Raw genomic sequence first — 18043 nt, 5'->3', positions numbered from 1 at the left:
ACTGCGTCCAACCGGTCAGAGGCCCGGGGCCCCTGGGACGCCTCCTCCCACGTCAAGAGCAAACGACTGCATCTGGCACCTCCAAACGGAAGGGAGGCCGAGGCCGAGAGTCCCCCCGGACGCCCAGGCGGGGTAAGGCTCAGCAGGGACAGGGCGGACGACGTGGCCGGCACCACGGTGCTGCCCTGGGCTGCTCCCTCCTGCTCCTGTCACGGGGCGGGTGCCCACGGCCCCTCCACGACCCTCCAGGCTCCCACCACCACTGCGTCCTCAAGCAGCCTGCCCGCCTCACAGGCCAGCAGGGCCCCGAGGGAGCGCAGGGCCCGGGCCTTCCCCTGCTCCTCGGGGAGAGCGGACTCGGCCTGCGGCTCCCCGAGACGAGGCTCCGCAAACCGCTCAGTACTCACGTTTATTCATAAAGTTTCTTCCCCAAAACGTCTGCCGTGATAACTAGTTCTAAACAAGATTTGTCCCGACACGCTCTTGTCCCCCGTGAGGCCTCTCTCCGGAGCCGGGGACAGATGCCGCCGAGGGTCTCTGGGAGGCTCTCCGGCCTCAGCGCCATGGAACAAGGACGCCCGATGCAGCGGTTTTTGCTTTTCCGAGGCACCTGCTTCGCCCCACGGCCACCTCCCTGCAGGACCCGCGGGCACGTGCAGCCGTCCGACTCGGGGCTGTGAGCCACAGCATGGAGGCTGGTGGCACCGTGGGAAGGGGCCTCTCACCCCCCAGTCACCGGAGCCGACACGGGGGTCACCCAGTTAGGTTTTCATAACCGCCATGAAGGAGGCCTGCAGGACGAGAGACGGCGAGGTCTGGGCAGGGCCGCCCTCCTCCGAGCAGCACTGCCAGGGGCTGGGACTGCAGCCCCGGGCTCTCGGTTGCTGAGGGGCTCTGCCTGGTGGCCCCCATGTTCACACACCGGTGTGCCGGTGTCCCCGGGCACAGCCTGGCCTGCAGCCTGGCCTCTGGGAGGAAGCTGGGGTAATTCAGACCCCAGGGCGCCAGGCGGCCCAAGGCAGAGTAATGGGGTGGCCCTCTGCCCTAGGCCCCACACGTACCTCCTGGAGAAGCTGCCCCAGCCTTTCCTGGCTGTGAATGGAGCGCCTGCGGGAGAGAAGACACGGTCGGCCTCCTGGCCCCCAGCTCGGGAGCAGCCACGCTCCCCCCCAGACTCCCAGGCAAGGAGGGGTCCCAAGGCTCACGCCCTGCCCGCTGCTGCTCTGCGGGGACAGACAAGCGCTGGGGCAAGCAGGGCAGGCGGGAGAGAACAGGCAGGTGAATACTAAGACACCGAGGGCCACCCCCAGCCCCGGAGCCCCACCTGTCTATTCTGGTGGCGATGGTCACCGTGAAGGCCCCTTCTGTGTCTGGCAGGTAGGTGGAGGGCACAATCCTGTAGGTCCCCGCCGACAGGTGGCAGAGCCGGCTCACTTCCTGGGCGTAGCAGTGTGGCACACAGCTTAGCAGAGGGTCCTGGAGCAGCAGGCGGGACGCGCCCTGGCTCCCGCCATCCACCGGAACCTGGCGGAGGCGTGGGCTCAGACGGGGTCGGGGGGCGGGGCTGTCCGCTGGGCTGCCACGGCCACCAAGTCCTTCCCAGTCTCGGGACCGCACTCCCTTTCCGAGGCCGGGGTGTCCAGGGTGGGGAGGCGCCCGGTGCAGTCTGCCCGGATCTCACGGTGACGTCTCCCACGTCACACTCCCTTTTCCAGGGAGGAAGGGCCACCAAGCTGGAGAAGCTGGGCTCACACTCACCGAGGCCCCACCGCCCTTGTCAGGCGGGCGGCCCCATCAGGCGTGGGGGACCGCCACGACCACCACTGCCCAGGCCTCTGTCCTGAGGGTCGTCTGACCGGCTCCTGGCACCGGCACTTGTATCGAAGCTCCTAGGTGCCCCGGCTGGCAGCCCGGGGGCAGCGAAGCTCCAGAATGAGCCCTCAGCTCTTGGGGAGCCCAGTGTCCTCCCAAGGGTACAGAAGCTTCTCAACCAGAGAAATTCCCACCCTTCCTTCACATCATCTGCACCCCGGGTTCTGTGTGCCCACCCCACGACGGCGCCCGGGGCACGGCTCCCGGCTGCCCTCCTGGCCCAGGCCCTCCTCGGCACCCAGCATGGAGCGGGGCGCCCAGCAGGGGCACAAATGTGAGCCGGAGCCACTTCATCCCCGTGGAGTCTGGGCTTACGACCCCTGACCTCCGGCACCGCACTTGTCCCCCTTTCTCCAACTACAGGTCAGCTGGGCTTGTCCCGGCTGCGTTACAACACAGGGCGGGCAGACTGAGGCGGAGGGAGGTGTGGGGTGGCGTCTGTGACGTGCTGGCCCTACTCCGGCCTCAACGCAGCCTCCTCTCCTCCCGCGGGGGGACAGCTCTCTGCTCTGAGAATCACCTGGGCAACTGCGATCGGGGGCATCTGTCTGCCAGGCCCTCACGCCGGCTCTGTGGGCGGGTGGGCTCCCTTTCCTGTTCTTCCCCGCGAACCTGTGCCATGAACTGCGTCAGGGCTTCGGGGCGGCTCCTGGCGGACCGCCTTTCCTGGGGCATGCCGTCGGGTCTCCTGGGCGGGAGGCACGGTTCTAGGGAGCAGACCTGACCTCGTGACGCTTGTTCTGAGCCAGGGTGCTAAGCTGACCTATGACCCCAGTGATTTACAGACTTCACGAAACCCAGACACGGATCTCGTAGGGGACCAGCCAGCCTGGCTGTGCCCACGTGACCACGTCCGGGCCTCTCTGTCCGGCCTGGCCGCCTGTGTGGACCAGCCCCCCCGAGGGCCGCCCTGTGCCCGCCTACCCCCAGGGACAGGAAGGGCTTGCCTGGAAGACGTGGAAGCCGATGGGGTGGCACTCGCTGTCACGGCAGTGTTGGCGCAGAGTGATTCGGATGCAGCGGGGCCCTGCGCCCTCGGGGACCGAGAGGGGGAAGCAAGGGTTGGTGGGGTAGGAGGCGAAGTTCCTGCTGCCCCCCGCCGTCTGGCCGATTCTCCAACAGCCCCGCAGCTGCACGGTCTCCCACTCCCCTGCGGGCAGGGCCTCCCCGGAGGCAGGGCTCGCGGTCGCCGGCTTGATGGCACTGCCCGGGGGAGACGCACAGGAGGACCCGGCTGTCATGGGCCGCAGACGCACACGGACCGCCAGGAAGCTGCCCGGGCCGCTCCCCCTTCCTCCGCTGAGGCCCTCGAGGGAGCGCGGCCTGGAGACCCCACTTGCCCCTCTCACCTGAGGGAGACTCTCCCACTGGAAAAGACCCGGAGCAGAAACTGCCCCGGCACATCCTTCAGGAAGGTGCTGGGGACGGCCAGGTAGTAGCCGGGGCCGAGTTCACAGCGGAGGTGGACCTCCCGGTCGTAGGCGTGGCACACAGTGCCAGCCACGGGGGGCGTGGACAGGACCCTGGGCAGGCTGACCCGCCGCTTCTCCACCTGCAGAGAGGGGGCCCGCGTGCCAACGTCCCGAGACCGGCCTGCCGCCTTCACCCAGCACAAAGAAACCGCCCGGACCTGTGGGCCCCGCCCCAGCACGGCAGGGGACGGCTCAAAGCGCCCACCAACCCAGGGCTCTCACTCGGCCCCAGGGGTCAGTGGCCCTGTCCCAGATGTGAGCCTCCAAGCCCTCCCGCTCTGGGGAGAGCAGAGGGGGATAGAGACAGGGCTGTGCCCTGGTCCCTCCGGCCGGTTCCGCCCCCGGCTGCTTTTCTTTTCGTTTCCCTTTGTCTGACGGATGCCGGCTGGGTTAGGCGGGGCCGGGTCTGTGGGAGCGCCAGCTGGTGTATGACCCTGGGGTAGGCGGGGGACACCTGAGGCTCCTGGCGGTCACCGGTGTCACTCTTGTCCCAGCGCCCCTAGGCCCTGAGCAGGGAGCCGGGACCAAGGTAGAATTACCTTCCAGATATGCAGGCCCACGGCCTGGTAGTCCTTGCCCAGGAGGCTGGCCGGGGTCCATGAGGCACGGCCGTCCCTCAACGGTGCCCGAGCCCGGCCTGCCCAGTTTGCTGTGCGCACCCTGGGTCTCTGCAGGACGGTAACATACACCTCGCTCGGTTCCGAGACCCGCAGCCAGAATTTGGGGTTGCTGGGAAAGCCGCTGTTGTTCCGACAGCCTCCTGCAGACTGCCCCTTGACCCAGGCCCCGGGTAGCTCCTGAGTGTGGCACAGCTCCTTTTCTAGACGGAGAACCGAGCATCAGCTCCAGGAAAGGGCTCCCACGCCGCCTTTCCTGCCCCTCTCACCAACACCAGCCACGGCACCCTATAGGAGGGAGCCCCGTGTCTCCCAGCACCTCGAGCTGCCAGGGACAGGAGGAAGTGGAACCATCTCTCTGCACTGAAGGAAGTAGATTGGGGCCTGTAGCCAGGCTGGTGCCCAGGGGCCCCCAGAGGGACGCGGGCTCCGCTCAGCCCTGACTTCCGAAGGCAGAGCCCATGCGGCTTGCCGCCCCCCCACCCCCACCCCACCAGGCCTCCCCCAGGGTGAGCGTGCGGGCCTCCCCCAGGGTACGGGCTTCCCCCAGCGTGCGGGCCTCCCCTTACCTGAGTAGAGGCTCTGTAGGTGGCCAGCCTCCGTGATCGGGAAGCCCACGGTGACCTCATCAAACTCCTGGAGGAACTCCTCCTCTTCCACCCAGAACTCCCCTTCCTGCAGCTGGGACAGCAGTGTAGCCTCATCCGCCGGGTCCACCCGGCTCCACCCTTCGCCCCTGGAAGACACTGCACTTCAGAGGGGCCTCTCATCCGAGAGCGGACGACACTGACCGAGGAGCCCTGTGCCCTGCCAGCTCGGGTGGCTCCACGCTGGCCCTTCCGCAGGCGGTCACCTCTGTCCTTCCCCGAGGGCCCCCGTCTCTAGACACATCTCCCCAGAGCGGTGTCCTCGAGCAGGTGAACGAGAGATGTGCTTGATCGACTCGGGTGGAGCTGCCACCAGCCTGGGCTCGGGGGCAAGCGTCGGATCTGCTGACCGGCCACGGCCGGCCACGGGGAGCGGGTCCAGCACCCTCATTCAATCCAGGGTCCCAGCACCAGCGAAGGTCAGAAAGCTGAGCACTCACATGTCCCTGTCACCCGCAGCCCGACGGGGCACCTACCGTTCCGTGGGCACCCTCGAGACGGGACCCCAGGGTCTAGGGTTGCCTTGGTCCCGGCACCACGCACGACACCGGCCTCCTAAGGTTGTCTGGGGCTGAGCACTCAGGGGACTCAGGGGACCAGAGGTGGTGCCAGGAGGGCCTTGCTGGAGACCAACCGTGCACCATCCTGACCAGCTACGAACGGTCTGCCACGAGCCACGGTGGCACCAGAGCCCGGGACGCACACGGTTGTGACACGCACAGCTCTGAGTTGCCACTCGGGGCCCCACCCTCCCGGCCTGCCTGACGGCAGTCTAGTTCTGGCCTCGCCCATACTCACCCCTCTCTCCAGGGCCCCTGCCAGCACCGCCGGCCCCAGGGGTTCCGAATGCGCAGCAGCAGGATGGCCTGGCCAGTCCGCCCCCGGAGCTCTCGCAGATCCGACACAATGAAGGCATGAAACTCCCCCAACTCCCTGGCACCTGGGACAGACACAGCTGGGATGTGGGCAGGGAGTCCCCAAGCCGAGCAGACCCACGGGTCTGTCTCCTTCCCCGCGGGCTGCTCCAGCCCACCCTGCTGCGGCCACACCAGCACCCAGATCCCCCACGGACCAGTGGGGCTCCTTTCCCGACCCTGTGGACAAGCGAGCTTAGGAGCGGCCTTCGCCACGGCAGAGCCACGGCGAAGGACCCGGGTCTGGACTCTGGCTCCGCGGCCACAGGCCTGGCAGCTCATTCCCTTCTCGGTGGCTCGGTCCTTGCCTGGGCGGACGAGAGAGGATGGCCGGCCGGCCGGCCGGCCGACCGACAAGGGGCACAGGGCCCCTGGTGCCGCCACCAGCACCGTCAGCGGCAGGTCTGTGACCTTCCGGCGAGGCTGGCTCGGGCGGCATCGCACAGCAGGTACTGCTGGAGGAAACACGTGGTGTGGGGCGGGGGGACCGGAGGCTCCAGAGAGGAAACCACCCCATCTGCCCAGAGCCCTTGGGACAAACAGACATGCAAAAGGAGGGCCCGAAGAGTGAAGGACTCCAACCTGGGAAGGGGGGTTGCGGTCCAGAGAGGAGAAGAAACCCCAGGAATGTCTCGAAAAGCTTTATTTACGACGGCATTATAGCCTCCACTCTCGGGGTCTGCCTCAGTCCTCAGCCCTGAGACGCTCCGGGGGGATCCCGATGACCTCCCGCAGCCCCCTCTTTGCCTAGGGGCTTCTGCAAAGCCTGGAGCGCCAAGAACTGACCCCACCCACCCTGGGGGCAGCTGATGCCAAGACTCAGGGAAGGTTCTAACGCTGTGTCACGCACAGGCTTCCGCGGGCTTCCCTCGTTTCCCGCACGGGGGGGCAGACCCAGCCCTCACGCACAGGCCGGGCAACTGAATTGTCCACACGTGTCCATTTATTTCAATGTCCCTATTCTGGGGTCGTTATGATTTTCATAGCGAAGTTCATCCTGGATGCTCTCAAACACGAACACGTTCAGTAATGCCGTCTATAACGCGAGAAACCGAAAAGACCTTACAGGCCTGACGTTAAGGGAAAGAGTAACAAAACCACGGCAGATCTGCGAACGGAACTGACACTGACAGTCTACACGGCACCTGAGAAAATGGCATACGGTGCAAAATGCAAAACACACACGTGTTGGTGGGAAAGACCTACTAAAGTCCGCGAAAAACTCAAAGGAGCTCTGATTGCGTGTTGTTTTCCTTTCAACAAGCTTTCTCTGACGAGGGCGAGGACCGCCAAGGCGGAAGCCTCAGTGCTGACTCCGCCAGGTCGCCAGCCGGCCCCGGATGCTGCCGCCACCCATCTCCTACGAAGTCTCCACACGGCGGCCGCCCGCAGGGCTCCGGCCTCACCCTAGCGGTGAGTCGGGGCGCAAGGGACACCTCCCTCCAGAGAAGGACGGGTGGCGGGGACAGTCACACACCAGACACCAGCTTTCAAGGACAGACGTCTTGCTTTCCACTCGGCCCTGACGGGGCCGCAAGAAGAAGACGCACGTGTGTGCGGGCCTCTCGCGCTGCCCCCCACCCCCACCCCCCCGCTTGCGTCTCACCTGCTCTGGGACTGAGCACCGAGCAGCTTATCAGGCACCGGTCCTTGAGGCTGAGTAGCTGCCGACAAGTCCTGTGCTCTGAGCCGCCAGGCCTGTCCCGTCGGCCGCCGGTCCTCGCCAGGTCCTTCAAGCTCCACCTTTCCGCCAGGCCACCAGTGAGGTCCACCAGGGCATCCGCCACCTGCCCGGCCCACAGGTGCTCATAGGACCCATAGACCCTGGGGAGACAGCCGCAGCCAGTGAGCCTCTGGCCCGGGTACCCTGCCCCTCCCATCCCCACACCCAACACCCCCAGATCACCTCGCCCACCACTTCAATTGCTTCTCTTTACTCCTGCCTCATTCTCATCAAGTCCAGGCATCACCTGACCCTCAAAGGCTGCAACGCGCAGCGGCCCAGCAATGCCCTGCCGCCTCCCGGGCAGACATCAGCACGAGGCGGTGCGGGGCGCAAGCCTGTCAACACCCGCTCCTTGCCTCTCGAGATCAAACCCCACACTGGCCAGGGGATGCAGGGACTCACTCGCACCAATATCACTGCAGGCCTTCCTCGCTCCCTTACGGCTAAGGCCTATCGGTGCAGCCTCTTTGGGCAAGCTGATATGTGCATCCTAAGAGGAGGCTTCTTCGATTCAGACCCCGGGTGAGGGTCGTGGTCTCAGGCAGGACCAGGCTAAACAAGCATTGCGACCTGGGTGGCCTCCCACCTCCCACCATTTCCAGGGGAGGGAAACGCACACCCTCTCCCTCTGGAGGCGATGCCTTCATGCCCGACTTCGAGATGAGTGCGGAGAAAGGGGGAGCGGGCCGGGGATGGGGCAAACCACGGGCCGAGTCTCAGAGTTTCTGTCTCTGGACAAGTCAGTCCCCACGCCGGCCTGGCTGTCAGGTCCCTGGAACGGAGGAGGACACTGCAGCCCAGGGAGAGCGGGGGCGTGCTTCCCGGGGGCGGAATCAGGCCGCTGTGGCTCCCTGCCCACCCCGACCCTCCAGCCTCCGGCACGCGTACTTGGCGTAGACCTTCTCCAGTAAGGGAAGCCAGAACACATCCTCTCTCTGGCACCGGGAGAAGCAGAGTCTCCCTGCAAGACAAGGCAGACGGTCATCTATGGTCACCTCCACCCAGCGTCCAAACCGCCAAACTCGACAGGTAAAGGAGCCGCGGTACGTTGGGTCGAGCCAGCTCGGCTGTCCTGGAGGAATGACCTACCGTGCACAGGGAAAGGCAAAAAGAGACCGTGAGAGGCAACGCACGCAGCGCCCTCCAAGCACCTTCATGAGAGCCGTTCCAGGGGACCCTGCCGGGCTGCGGAAACCTAATCACCCCACGGAAAGCTAACCGACTTTTCAATGTACGTATCTCGGGGCCACACTGAGGGAGCCGAGTGTCTCCAGAAGCTTAAAGCCAACCATTATGTCCTATTGTCCCAAATAAGCACTCGACCTGAATCCAAAACAAACGTGACTTTTACAGGCACGAGTGACCCAATTTTCAGTACAGCCGGTGGCAGACGGCAGGTCACCGTGGGCACAGCAACCCCCCCGCTGGAGGCTGGTGCCTCGGGATCCGGGCCAGCCCGTCCACTGCTGGCTCTGGTGCTGGGACCCCACAGGTGTGGGCTTTGCCCCGGACACACTTGTCTGGTTCTGGCTCTGCCCCTCAGCGGCCACAAACACGAAAGCAGTGGTTTTCGCGCTCTCACTTATGAACCGGGGTCAAAGCCAGAGAGGCCCGGAGAACAAATGCCAGCAACTGTGGTGTGCTTAGCAAGGCCTGGGGACCCAGGAGGAGCTCTGGATGGGTCACCACTGTCAGCCTTGCTGCATTAATCAGTAGCATTCTAGCGACGAGCCACACAAAGAGCTGTGGTGCTCCTGGGGGAGCACTCCGAGCAGCCCTCCTACACCTGTGCTAGCCGCCCAGCCTCGGAAACCATTTTAATCGCCTTTTGCCAATTTACATTCAAAGCTTGTTTAAACAACAACAACAACAACCAGCTAGGAAAACTTACTCCAAACCCGGGGCATTCCTACTCTGGGCTGGCCTGCTCATCTGCGCATCCCTCCAAGGGTGTCAGAGGGCAGAGCAGGGCAGAAAGCACCGGGGAGCCCTGGTGAGAGGGGGACACGGTGTCTGTGCTTTGGAGCCCCTGGGGCCTGTGAGCAGAGCCCTCCCTTTCCACCAGCCATGCTGGGCGACCTCAGCAGAGCCCCGTAGAACAGGAGGTTCGGCTGCCTTGCCTCCCGCTTCCTTCCTGTGCGCAGCAGACAGGAAGACAGAGCAGAAGAGAAACACGCTCGGACGCAGGTACCTGGTCCAGGAGGCGCCGGCTCTTCTGCAGGGCAGCACAGGCGCACAGGAGCCAGCAGTCTCCCAGCAGCCCTTGCTTCACCTGTCCTTCCTGTGGGTTATCTGCAAACAGCCGGGGTGTGGCACAGATCTCCTGAAATAAAGAGTTCACCTCGTCTGAAGGCTAGTCTTTAAAACGAAGAACACGGGATCTAGGCGACAGGCGCTGGGGAGGAGCTTTTCTGGTCATCCGCATTGCCCAAGAGGGGAGGGGAAGCAGCTGGCCTCCGCGGCCTCCATCTGTCAGCCCTCCTGGCTTCACATCATCCCATCTGGCTTAGGTTCTAGGGTCCTCTTCTCTGTCTACCTTTGTTAAGTGGCAAAACCCCAGCTCGGGATGGATCCCACGTCCCCCTTCTCCAAACAGCTAACTGTTGGCCTAGAAAATGGTTTCACTTAAGTCCACACTGGCAGATCGCAAATGGGTCCTCCATACTGCTGGAAACCGAAACCCTTCTCTCCAAGGCTTAATTGCCCACTCCCCAGACTACTTTATTCCTTCTTCTCTACACTTCTACACTGCCCCCCTCTTGCCTGCGCCCCTCTGAGCTGATGACCTTGCCAGAAGCTTCATCAGAAGCAACCTGACCTGACCCCCTCTTGTCCTCGGAGCCTGGGTTCCTCCCATGACCCCCCCCCTTTCACCCCTACAGGCAGAATCCCACCAGCAGAAGACGGAGAGAGAGAACCCCCATCCTCTCTAACAGACCATCCCCCCTGCATTAGCTCCCCTTGAGGCTTCCCTTCACTGGCAGACTTCTTGAAACAGCTGCTCATTACTTCCTCCTCCCTCAGCATAGGCCCCTCTAGCCTCTGAGCCGGTCACCTCTGTGTGGTCAAATCCAGCAGGCATCTCTCTGTTCTCATCTTTCCTGGCACCTGCAGGCATCAGAACAGTGGCTGAGCCCCTGCACTTCCCCACAGTCCCCTCTTGGCTCCCAGGGTTCCACGTGTCCCCGCTTGTCCTTTTCCCTCACTGCCGGCTGCTTCTCGCGGCTACCTGCCAGGGCACCTGCTTGGACACCCTCGGAAGTGTGAGGGTCCCTCAGGGCTCAGTTCCAAGCCCTCTCTTCTTCTCCAGCCCCACTTTCTCCTGAGACACTCTTCAGGGCCCTGAGCCCTGGGACAGTGCCCATTCCCGGAGGGAACCTCTAGCCCAGAACTTCTTGCGTGCCCGACTCTCATGCCCACCTGCCTCTGACAGCTCTGTTTGCGCCCGAGAGAGCAAAACCCAACCCGAGAGTTCCATCCCTAGCTCTCCCCCACCTCCCCGTGTCGCCTAGCACATCACCCAGGTGCTCAGTCTCGAAGTCTAGAAGTCATTCCTGAGCTTGGCTTCATCCTCACCCTCCACTTCCGGTTGGTCAGTGAAACCTGTTAATCCCCCTCCAAAGTACTTCTCAAACCCACCCACTCTGAAGCCATCCTAGGGGTGGCCATGCTACCAGGAGCATCACTACTCAGATGGCCACCTGCTTGCTTGCCGGGTCAATCCACCGCCCAGCCAGCAGTAAAAGTGAGCTTCTTCAAACATAAACCCACTCAAATCGCTCCTCTGCTAAAAACCCCAATGGCCTTCCAAGGTGCCTAGAATCCATTTTTAACCCGAATTCCACTGGCATGGCCTGTAAGGCTCTTCATGCTTTGGCCCTCCCGTCCTTCCACACCAAACGGGCACTTTCCGTGTTGCCCAAATGCCTCAGTCGCCAGACCCAAGCTGCTCTGGCTTTGAGGGCTGCTGGCCATGCAGGCTGTGTCCGTGCAGACGGGGGAGGGTCGTACCTGAGAAGTCTTACTGGGCAGATACACTGTTTCTAAGGATTATCAACAGAGCACCGGGCCGGAGCATCCCCGCAAATTGCCACCTTAAAGCGTTTACATCTGAAAATGCAGGTGCACGAAGCCCTAAACAACTTTGCTTCGTAGGCTCAGTCTGGCCCTTCCAGAAGACCACAGGCGTAGCAGATACCAGCAAACACAAGTAACGGGGCAGGCCCGCTGGCGGCCAGGAGGGCCGTGCACACCAGAAGCTAAGTGCGGTCAGGCGCCCGTCGGGGCAGAAGCGGGGCTGGGTTTGTGGGCCCTGTCGCCGGGCCCCGAGCCTCCTCCGGAACCAAGTTCCCACAGGCGCGGGCCAGGCGCTGGTCCTCCCGCACAGCCGGGACGGGACGGGCCTGGCACGGAGCTACGAGGGGCTCCCTCCCGACGGACCACCCTCCCCGTTTCTGGGACAGACGCGGCAGACGCGGCCACCCCTCCCGCCGCGCACGGCGCTGGAGGCAGCGCCCGGGGCCCGGCCCTCGGCTCGAGAGCGGCGCCAGGGGCCGCACCTGGGGCCTCCTCCACGTGATGTCCTCCCGGAACTGGGCCAGCGGCGTGGAGAAGCTGGAAAACAGTGAGGAGTCCGAGGCGGGGAAGTCGGCGTCTCGGAACAGCTCCCTGGCCGGCGCCCGCATCCTGGGCGCTCGGAGCTCCCATTGACAGCCCGGAAGGTGGGCGAGGCCCGGCGCGCGCCCGTCCGGTCGCCGCGGTAACCGCCGGGCCACGTGACACAGCGGCCCAATCGCACTCGAGCGGCGGAAGTCCAAACGGATTCCCAGTATCCCACCCTCGGGGGCGTGGCTCCCGAGCTCGACTCTCGCGAGACCGTGCCATCGCCGTGCGGCACTTTTCTTTCCCCGGGAGGTGTGTGCGAACTCGCCCGGCGGAGACTCACGGGAGGCTGACGGGCTTCGTGTCCTCTGGCCGGTGCAGCTCGGGCTGGGGCGTCGGGGCCGCTTGGACTCGCGGGCGTTCGGGGCTTAAGGGACCGGAGAGGCCTCTTGGGCCGAGGCCCGGGCCACGGACTACAGATCCCAGAATGCAGCACCGCCTCCCAGAATGCGCCGCTCGTCCCGGCGCTCGGCGGCAGGTCGGGCCGCCTGTTGGCGGAAGGATCCGGGAAGCGAGCGCCGCGGCTCGCTTGGGAAGGCAGCGGTGGGCCGTGGTGGTGTGCTCCCGGGGCCGAGCCGGCCCGTGGAGCGGGGGGACGGGGGTCCTCCGGGCCTAGGAGGCCGTCTCGAGGCCGTCTGGGATCGGACGCGCTGGATCCTGAGCGGGACAGGGGATGGGACTGCGGCAGATGACCGGGCATCTGGTCCTGGTGGGCTGGACAGTGAGTGACCTGCTGGACGTGCGGTTATAGCTCCTGGCCGCTCGGTGCTGCGGGGAGGCGAGGACGCGATTTAGGGACCTGCCTAAGCATTCACCTTTGCTGCAGGTGCCTGTACTTCCCCATTCCCGGGAAGGAGGGAGAGCGGCCAGAGGCTTGTTGTCTGCCTGCCCCTCCAAGCCTGCTTCACTGTGCCTGGCGCCTTCACAGAGGGTCGGGCAGGGGAGGAGAAGGCGGCCTGAGCCCTTCTCGTGGCAGCTCTGTGCCACCTCCTAGGGTTAGTCAGATCTTGCATTCCAGACTTTTACCCAGCCCCCTGGACATGAACGGTGGTCAGATTGAAGCCCTTCTGCAGACCTGGAAAGTCCCTACTGCCAGACAACAAACCGAACCTGGTCCCGGAGCCTCTGCCCCAGGTTCCTCTGACAGCTGCAGCAACTCCCTCTGAGAGGCCAAGAAGGGCCTGCATGAGTGGCAGCTGCTGGTGGTAGTGTGACATTGTGTTAGCCCTACCCCCCAGGCTATTTGGGGGGGCCTCGGATATTCCTGTTGCGGTTCTAGAAGAAAACTACATAGCCCGACACCTGCCTCTGGGATGCTAGGACCTATGGCATGACCATTCAGCATCCCCGTGGCAGTAACTCCCCCAGAAGATGCTAATGACTCCTTGGCAGGCTGGTGGCTGCCGTAGCTGGAGGGAATCCGTAAAGGCCCCGGGCTCTGCTTCTTGTAGGGATCCTGAAGGAGTAAGAGACAGAGTTCCTACCTGCCCTAGGGTGCCGGACAACTCCTCTCCCCAGGTAACACATGGGGGTGGTTAGCGGCAGAACCGAGGCCAGCCCAGGATGTGGACTCTACGTAGCGGCCTTTGCTGTGTCACTCACCCTGGCTCGTGAGGCCTGGAGAGCAGGCGGCCTCCTACAGATGTGTCATCGTCCAGGGGTGAGCCTGTGCCCAGAGAAGTGGCCCGGAGACAGGTGGTGCTGGGTAGGCATTAGCCCAGGCCCGGAGTGACAGGTGAGTGGCCAGTACCGAGATGGTCTGAGGCCTGCCTGCCGCGGCTCCTACACCACCGTTACCCCGTGTGTCCCGTGTTCCCCTCTGCCGCTTGGGCCCACCCGCAGCCCTGTGCAGGGTGGGGCCTGTGGCTCCTGGAGTATTAATAGGAGTTGGAGGCAGCCTGAGGGGTGTGACCAGAAGGTGTTCTGGAGGCAGCTAGTTCATGACCCCCAGTTCCCACAACCACAGGCCCTACGACAGACAGTTAGTTATTTGAAGTGTGGGCCTCGGGGTTGTCACTGTCAGGTGGGAATGCCACCCTATGTCACAGTGCTGTTTGGAGGTTACAGGAGAATGAAGGTAAAGGTCCCCCAGCCGTCAGGCAGGACCAGCCTCCCCGCTGACCACCTCCCAGCCCGTGGACGGCGCACGTCTAGCCATTTCCTTTCCCAAGCCTGTGGGTGTTCACGGGTTCTGTGGAACCTGAAACCTGCCTGCTCCCCTCCACCCTCCCCGGGTTATCACTGCTCTGGACTGTTTGTGCTCCGTGGCTTTGCTCACACTTGTGCCTGGATGACCGTCCTTGTTTTTCAAGGGACGTTCCCTGGCTTCGCAGCTGGGGTCGGGGGTTGTCTCTTCGAACCCCCGCAGCTCTTCTGGCCAGCGGGCAACAACCAGGCACTGCATTCTCGTGTGGACACAGAGATGAAAACCAGTGTCCTGCCCACACTTCACCCAGGGCGGGGGAGGGCAGGCCAAGGTGTCCCAGGGGAAGGGACAGCTGGTGACAGCTGGGCCGAGGCTGCAGCCCTGGGCTGGCAACGCGCCACATCCCGTCAGGATCCACCGTGTGGCTGACCCTGCCTCACCAGCAGGAGGCCAGCTCACTTGCTGTTGAAGTCATCCGGGGAGCCTGGACCCCTCCCTGGCTCAGGGTCAGAAGTTAGAAAGGGGTGTGCGCCCCAACTCAGGGCGACGGGACATGGGGAACAGCCCTGTGGGGGGACGCTGGAGCTGTCTCCAAGCTTCCCAAGGGCACACGATGGCATGTTCTCCTGTAACCCGCCTTGGATGCCCGAGTGTGGGAATGTGGGAACAGAAACTGCTATGGCCAGCTGGTGACCACAAGGGACAAGCCGGAAGACAAAGGCCAGCGTTACGGAGACTCCAGAGCAGAAGGATGAAGGACCTGGTGACGTCCCTGAGCTCCTGAACTTGTTGGTGCTAGAATGGTCCACTTTGGGATTTCTGGTCCTAGGTTGTAAATGCAGTTTTATTGTTTGAGTAAATTTTGAATCGGATCTTTTGTTGAAGCATAACTGACCCTGTGCAGAGACCTCTGTTAATTATCCACTGCCGTGTGTCCGATGGCCCCCAAAACTTAGGAACTTAAAACGATATGTATTATGTCACGGTTTCTGTGGATTAGGAATGCGGCAGCCGCTCCCGTGGGTGGTTCTGGCTGACGGTCTCTGAGGAGATAGCGGTCAAAATATTGGCCAGAACCGAAGTCCTCTGCAGGTTGGCTGGGCCTGGAGGCCTCAGTTCCTCGTGTGGACCTTCACGAAGCTACTTGGGTGTCCTCACATCATGGCGGCTGGGTTCTCCCAGAGCAAGCGACCCAAGGGAAAGGAGGGCGGAAGCTGCGGGGTTTCACGACCCAGCTCAGGTGTCCTGCTCCATCGCTCCCACAACACTCCTTTCGCTGGGAGCGAGTCACCCGGTGCAGCCCATACACCAGGGAAGGAGTGTCAGAGAGTCTGCGGACGAGCGTTAAGCCCCCCGAGGCGAGGGGTGAGATGAGAGTGGGGCGTGCGTGGGAAACGGATGAGCAGTTGGGGAGCCCGGGCCCTGGCGTGGTCCACAGGCACTTTAAGGGATCGTGCCCTGTGCAGTGGGCTCAGGAGGAGGTCCTCGAGGCTAGGGTGGGAGAGTGAGCCTGAGGCCCAGGGTTTGAACCAGCGATGGAGGAGATTTAGTTTCTTTGAAGGTGCTCGGTGACTAGTCACATGAGTCAGAAAGAGGGAGGGTGCCCCAGGCCCTGTGGAATCGGAGGGACTAGCTTCATGCCCTGCCGGTTTAGGAAGCTCCTGGAACTCCCAGCAAAAGAACAGTCTTTGTTCAGGGACCGGCCTTGACGCGGACTTGGGCCAGGCACGTTCTCAGTTACACTGGCGGGTCTGAATGGCAGGGCAGTTTCTGGCCCACAGAACTGTGGGCCCTGTTTCCCACCCCCAGCAGCCAGAGAGGGGCCTAAGGTCCTGATCCTGTGGGCAAGTCTTTCTCTCCGGGAGTCTCCAAATGAGGGCGGGCGTAGGGGCGAGGTCCCCCAGCCTGCAGGGGCCGCCTCCACCGTGCTTGTCCCAGAGCCAACTGCCCTCAGAACACTGCGGGATGGCAGGGGCCCGGGCCACCATCCCAGCAGGTCCAGGGGCCCAGAGCCTGGACCCCTCTGGAGTCACCTGGGCAAGGATTCTCCTGGCTGCTCTTGGCCACAAACCCTGTGGTACAGAGGGCCCGGGGTGGTTGTGGGGATTCGGTGAGGAAACGCAAAGTGCACGGCTGGTTCCGGGTTAAGGGGGGTGGTCAGTGAGGGTCACGGCCCCGGGCTGTGGGGGTGGTCAGCGGGGGCCACAAATACGGGCTGCTTCTTTGAGCACGTCCAGGGTGGCGTGGGCGTTGGCCCCTAGAAGCCCAAGTCTCTCCCGTTCCCCGGCCCGAAGGTTCCAGCGGAAGGAACCTTCCCAGGCCAGGCTGGAACAGGGCCGCTCTGCCTTGCCCGGCTCGCGGTCAGTTCTCCAAGAGGAGTGGGTTCCGCCTCTAAGGGCTCGAAGGGTCCAACTCCTTTGAGACACTCTGTGTTGAGCTTGCGTGGTCCTCGCACATCCCAAAGGGAGGAGGCGACAGCCCAGGGGTGCATTGCTATAGTGGGGACACCGCCAGCACCCCAGACCAGGCCGACCTTGCCCACTGCGCTCTCTGCGACGGAGGGATGGATTCTTTTCAGGTGATGTTTTAGATAACATTTCTAAAGTAATAATACAAGCTCCTAATAGGACCCTCCCCCCCCCCCAACCTATTGCTCCCAAGTGGCCCTAGGGGTCATGTGCATGATGATCATTTCCACAGTTGATGCTGGTTCTCCGAGGGGAGCCCACCTCTGGCCCTGGCTGTTCTGCGCATCCCGGGTCCTCACCCTCCTACCTGGGGAGCCTGGCTGCTCCCTTGTCTGTCCCAAAAATGCAGCTGTTGCCCAGCGTTCTGCCCCCAGCCCTGTGTGGTCACTACTGCCACTTGCCACCCCCCCTTCCGTGCACGTGGTGGCAGTGGCCAGTGTGAGCCCCTCCCCAGCTCTCCCGTATCTCTGGCAAGGTGCCTGGAGTGCTCCAGATGTCCTCTCCCTCGTCAGCATGGGTGGGTCCCTGAGGAGTGATGGTGACGGGAAGGCCACCCAACTGCCAGCCTGTAGCTGAATGAGAAACACGCCTTGTTGAAAACGTTGGTATTTCAGAGGTGTTTGTTGCTGGAGTGTGACTTAGCTTGTGGCCTAGAAACCAGCCCCTAGAAGAGGGTGCCATTCTATCAGAACACAGGACACGTGTGCCGTGGGCGTGGGGCCGGTGGAGCCGCTCCGGAAGTGGAAGCGTTGGCAGGTGGGGTTCCGTGGTGGCTGGCACAACACGGTCAGCACCCGGCCGGGGTGACTCACAAGGCAGGTGGTGTGTGATGTGCTCGAGAGCCTGGTGGGAGAGTGGCAGCATGTGTTGGTCACAGGCAGCGTTGGGCAAGAGACTACAAGGAGGAGATGGGCCAAGAAAGTGTTGCCCGGGCTGCGAGCTGGGAGGGAAAGGAATGTTGAAAGGCCAGGAACGCAGGGCCTCACGGGGCCGGGAGTGCTCCGGCTCGCCCCAGAGGGTCGCTCAGAGCCAGGACTGTGACAAGGACTGTGACAAGGACATTATCAAGGAGATGGGCGTCATCCTGCTAGCTGTGACAGCTGGGAGTTGCTTCTGAGCTTTGCAAAGTCAGGAGAGAGCGGGCAGGTGGAGCGGCAGGCAGGGAGCAAAGTGCACCCGGCAGCATCCGGGAAGGCACCGTGGCCGTGGAGCTGCGGGCAAGTCCGCGGCAAGACCGGCATCGTGAGAGCGCCGAACTGCCAATGAGACCAAGAGCCCGGGACTGAAAAGGGTGTGACTAGAGACTTGAAATTAACCTCCCCTCTTGCAGGGAAGAGGCCAAGAGAGCGGCTCAGCCCCAACAGGGCTTCTCGTTGGCACCTGGTTTGGGAAGAGAACGGATCCTCCTGAGGGGCCACGGAGCCCAGGACGAGGCCTCTTGCAGGGCACCAGGATTGCTGTGGGGCGGGGGCTGCCGGACGCCTCCTGTGTTCTCCCTGTCCGTCCCCCGCAGGGTGGG

General features: G+C 63.3%; 1 protein-coding gene across 1 annotated transcript; it reads right to left on the bottom strand.

The window, feature by feature from the left end:
* Positions 1-396: 396 nt before the first annotated feature.
* On the bottom strand, positions 397-12037 carry CAPN10 (calpain 10). The gene is made up of 12 exons (XM_043578372.1): positions 11808-12037; positions 9440-9571; positions 8137-8333; positions 7129-7346; positions 5407-5548; positions 4531-4697; positions 3884-4164; positions 3222-3424; positions 2820-3075; positions 1325-1524; positions 1062-1107; positions 397-791 (listed from the first exon to the last, which is right to left on the bottom strand). Exons 1-12 carry the CDS (start codon positions 11931-11933, stop codon positions 762-764), a joined length of 1998 nt encoding a protein of 665 aa, XP_043434307.1. The 5' UTR covers positions 11934-12037; the 3' UTR covers positions 397-761.
* Positions 12038-18043: the final 6006 nt, after the last annotated feature.

This window comes from Prionailurus bengalensis, chromosome C1 (genome assembly GCF_016509475.1).
Source record: "Prionailurus bengalensis isolate Pbe53 chromosome C1, Fcat_Pben_1.1_paternal_pri, whole genome shotgun sequence".
In the NCBI taxonomy this organism is placed as follows: Eukaryota; Metazoa; Chordata; class Mammalia; order Carnivora; family Felidae; genus Prionailurus; species Prionailurus bengalensis.
Note: the sequence above shows the minus strand (reverse complement) of the source record. Positions and strands in the feature narration are given on the sequence as shown.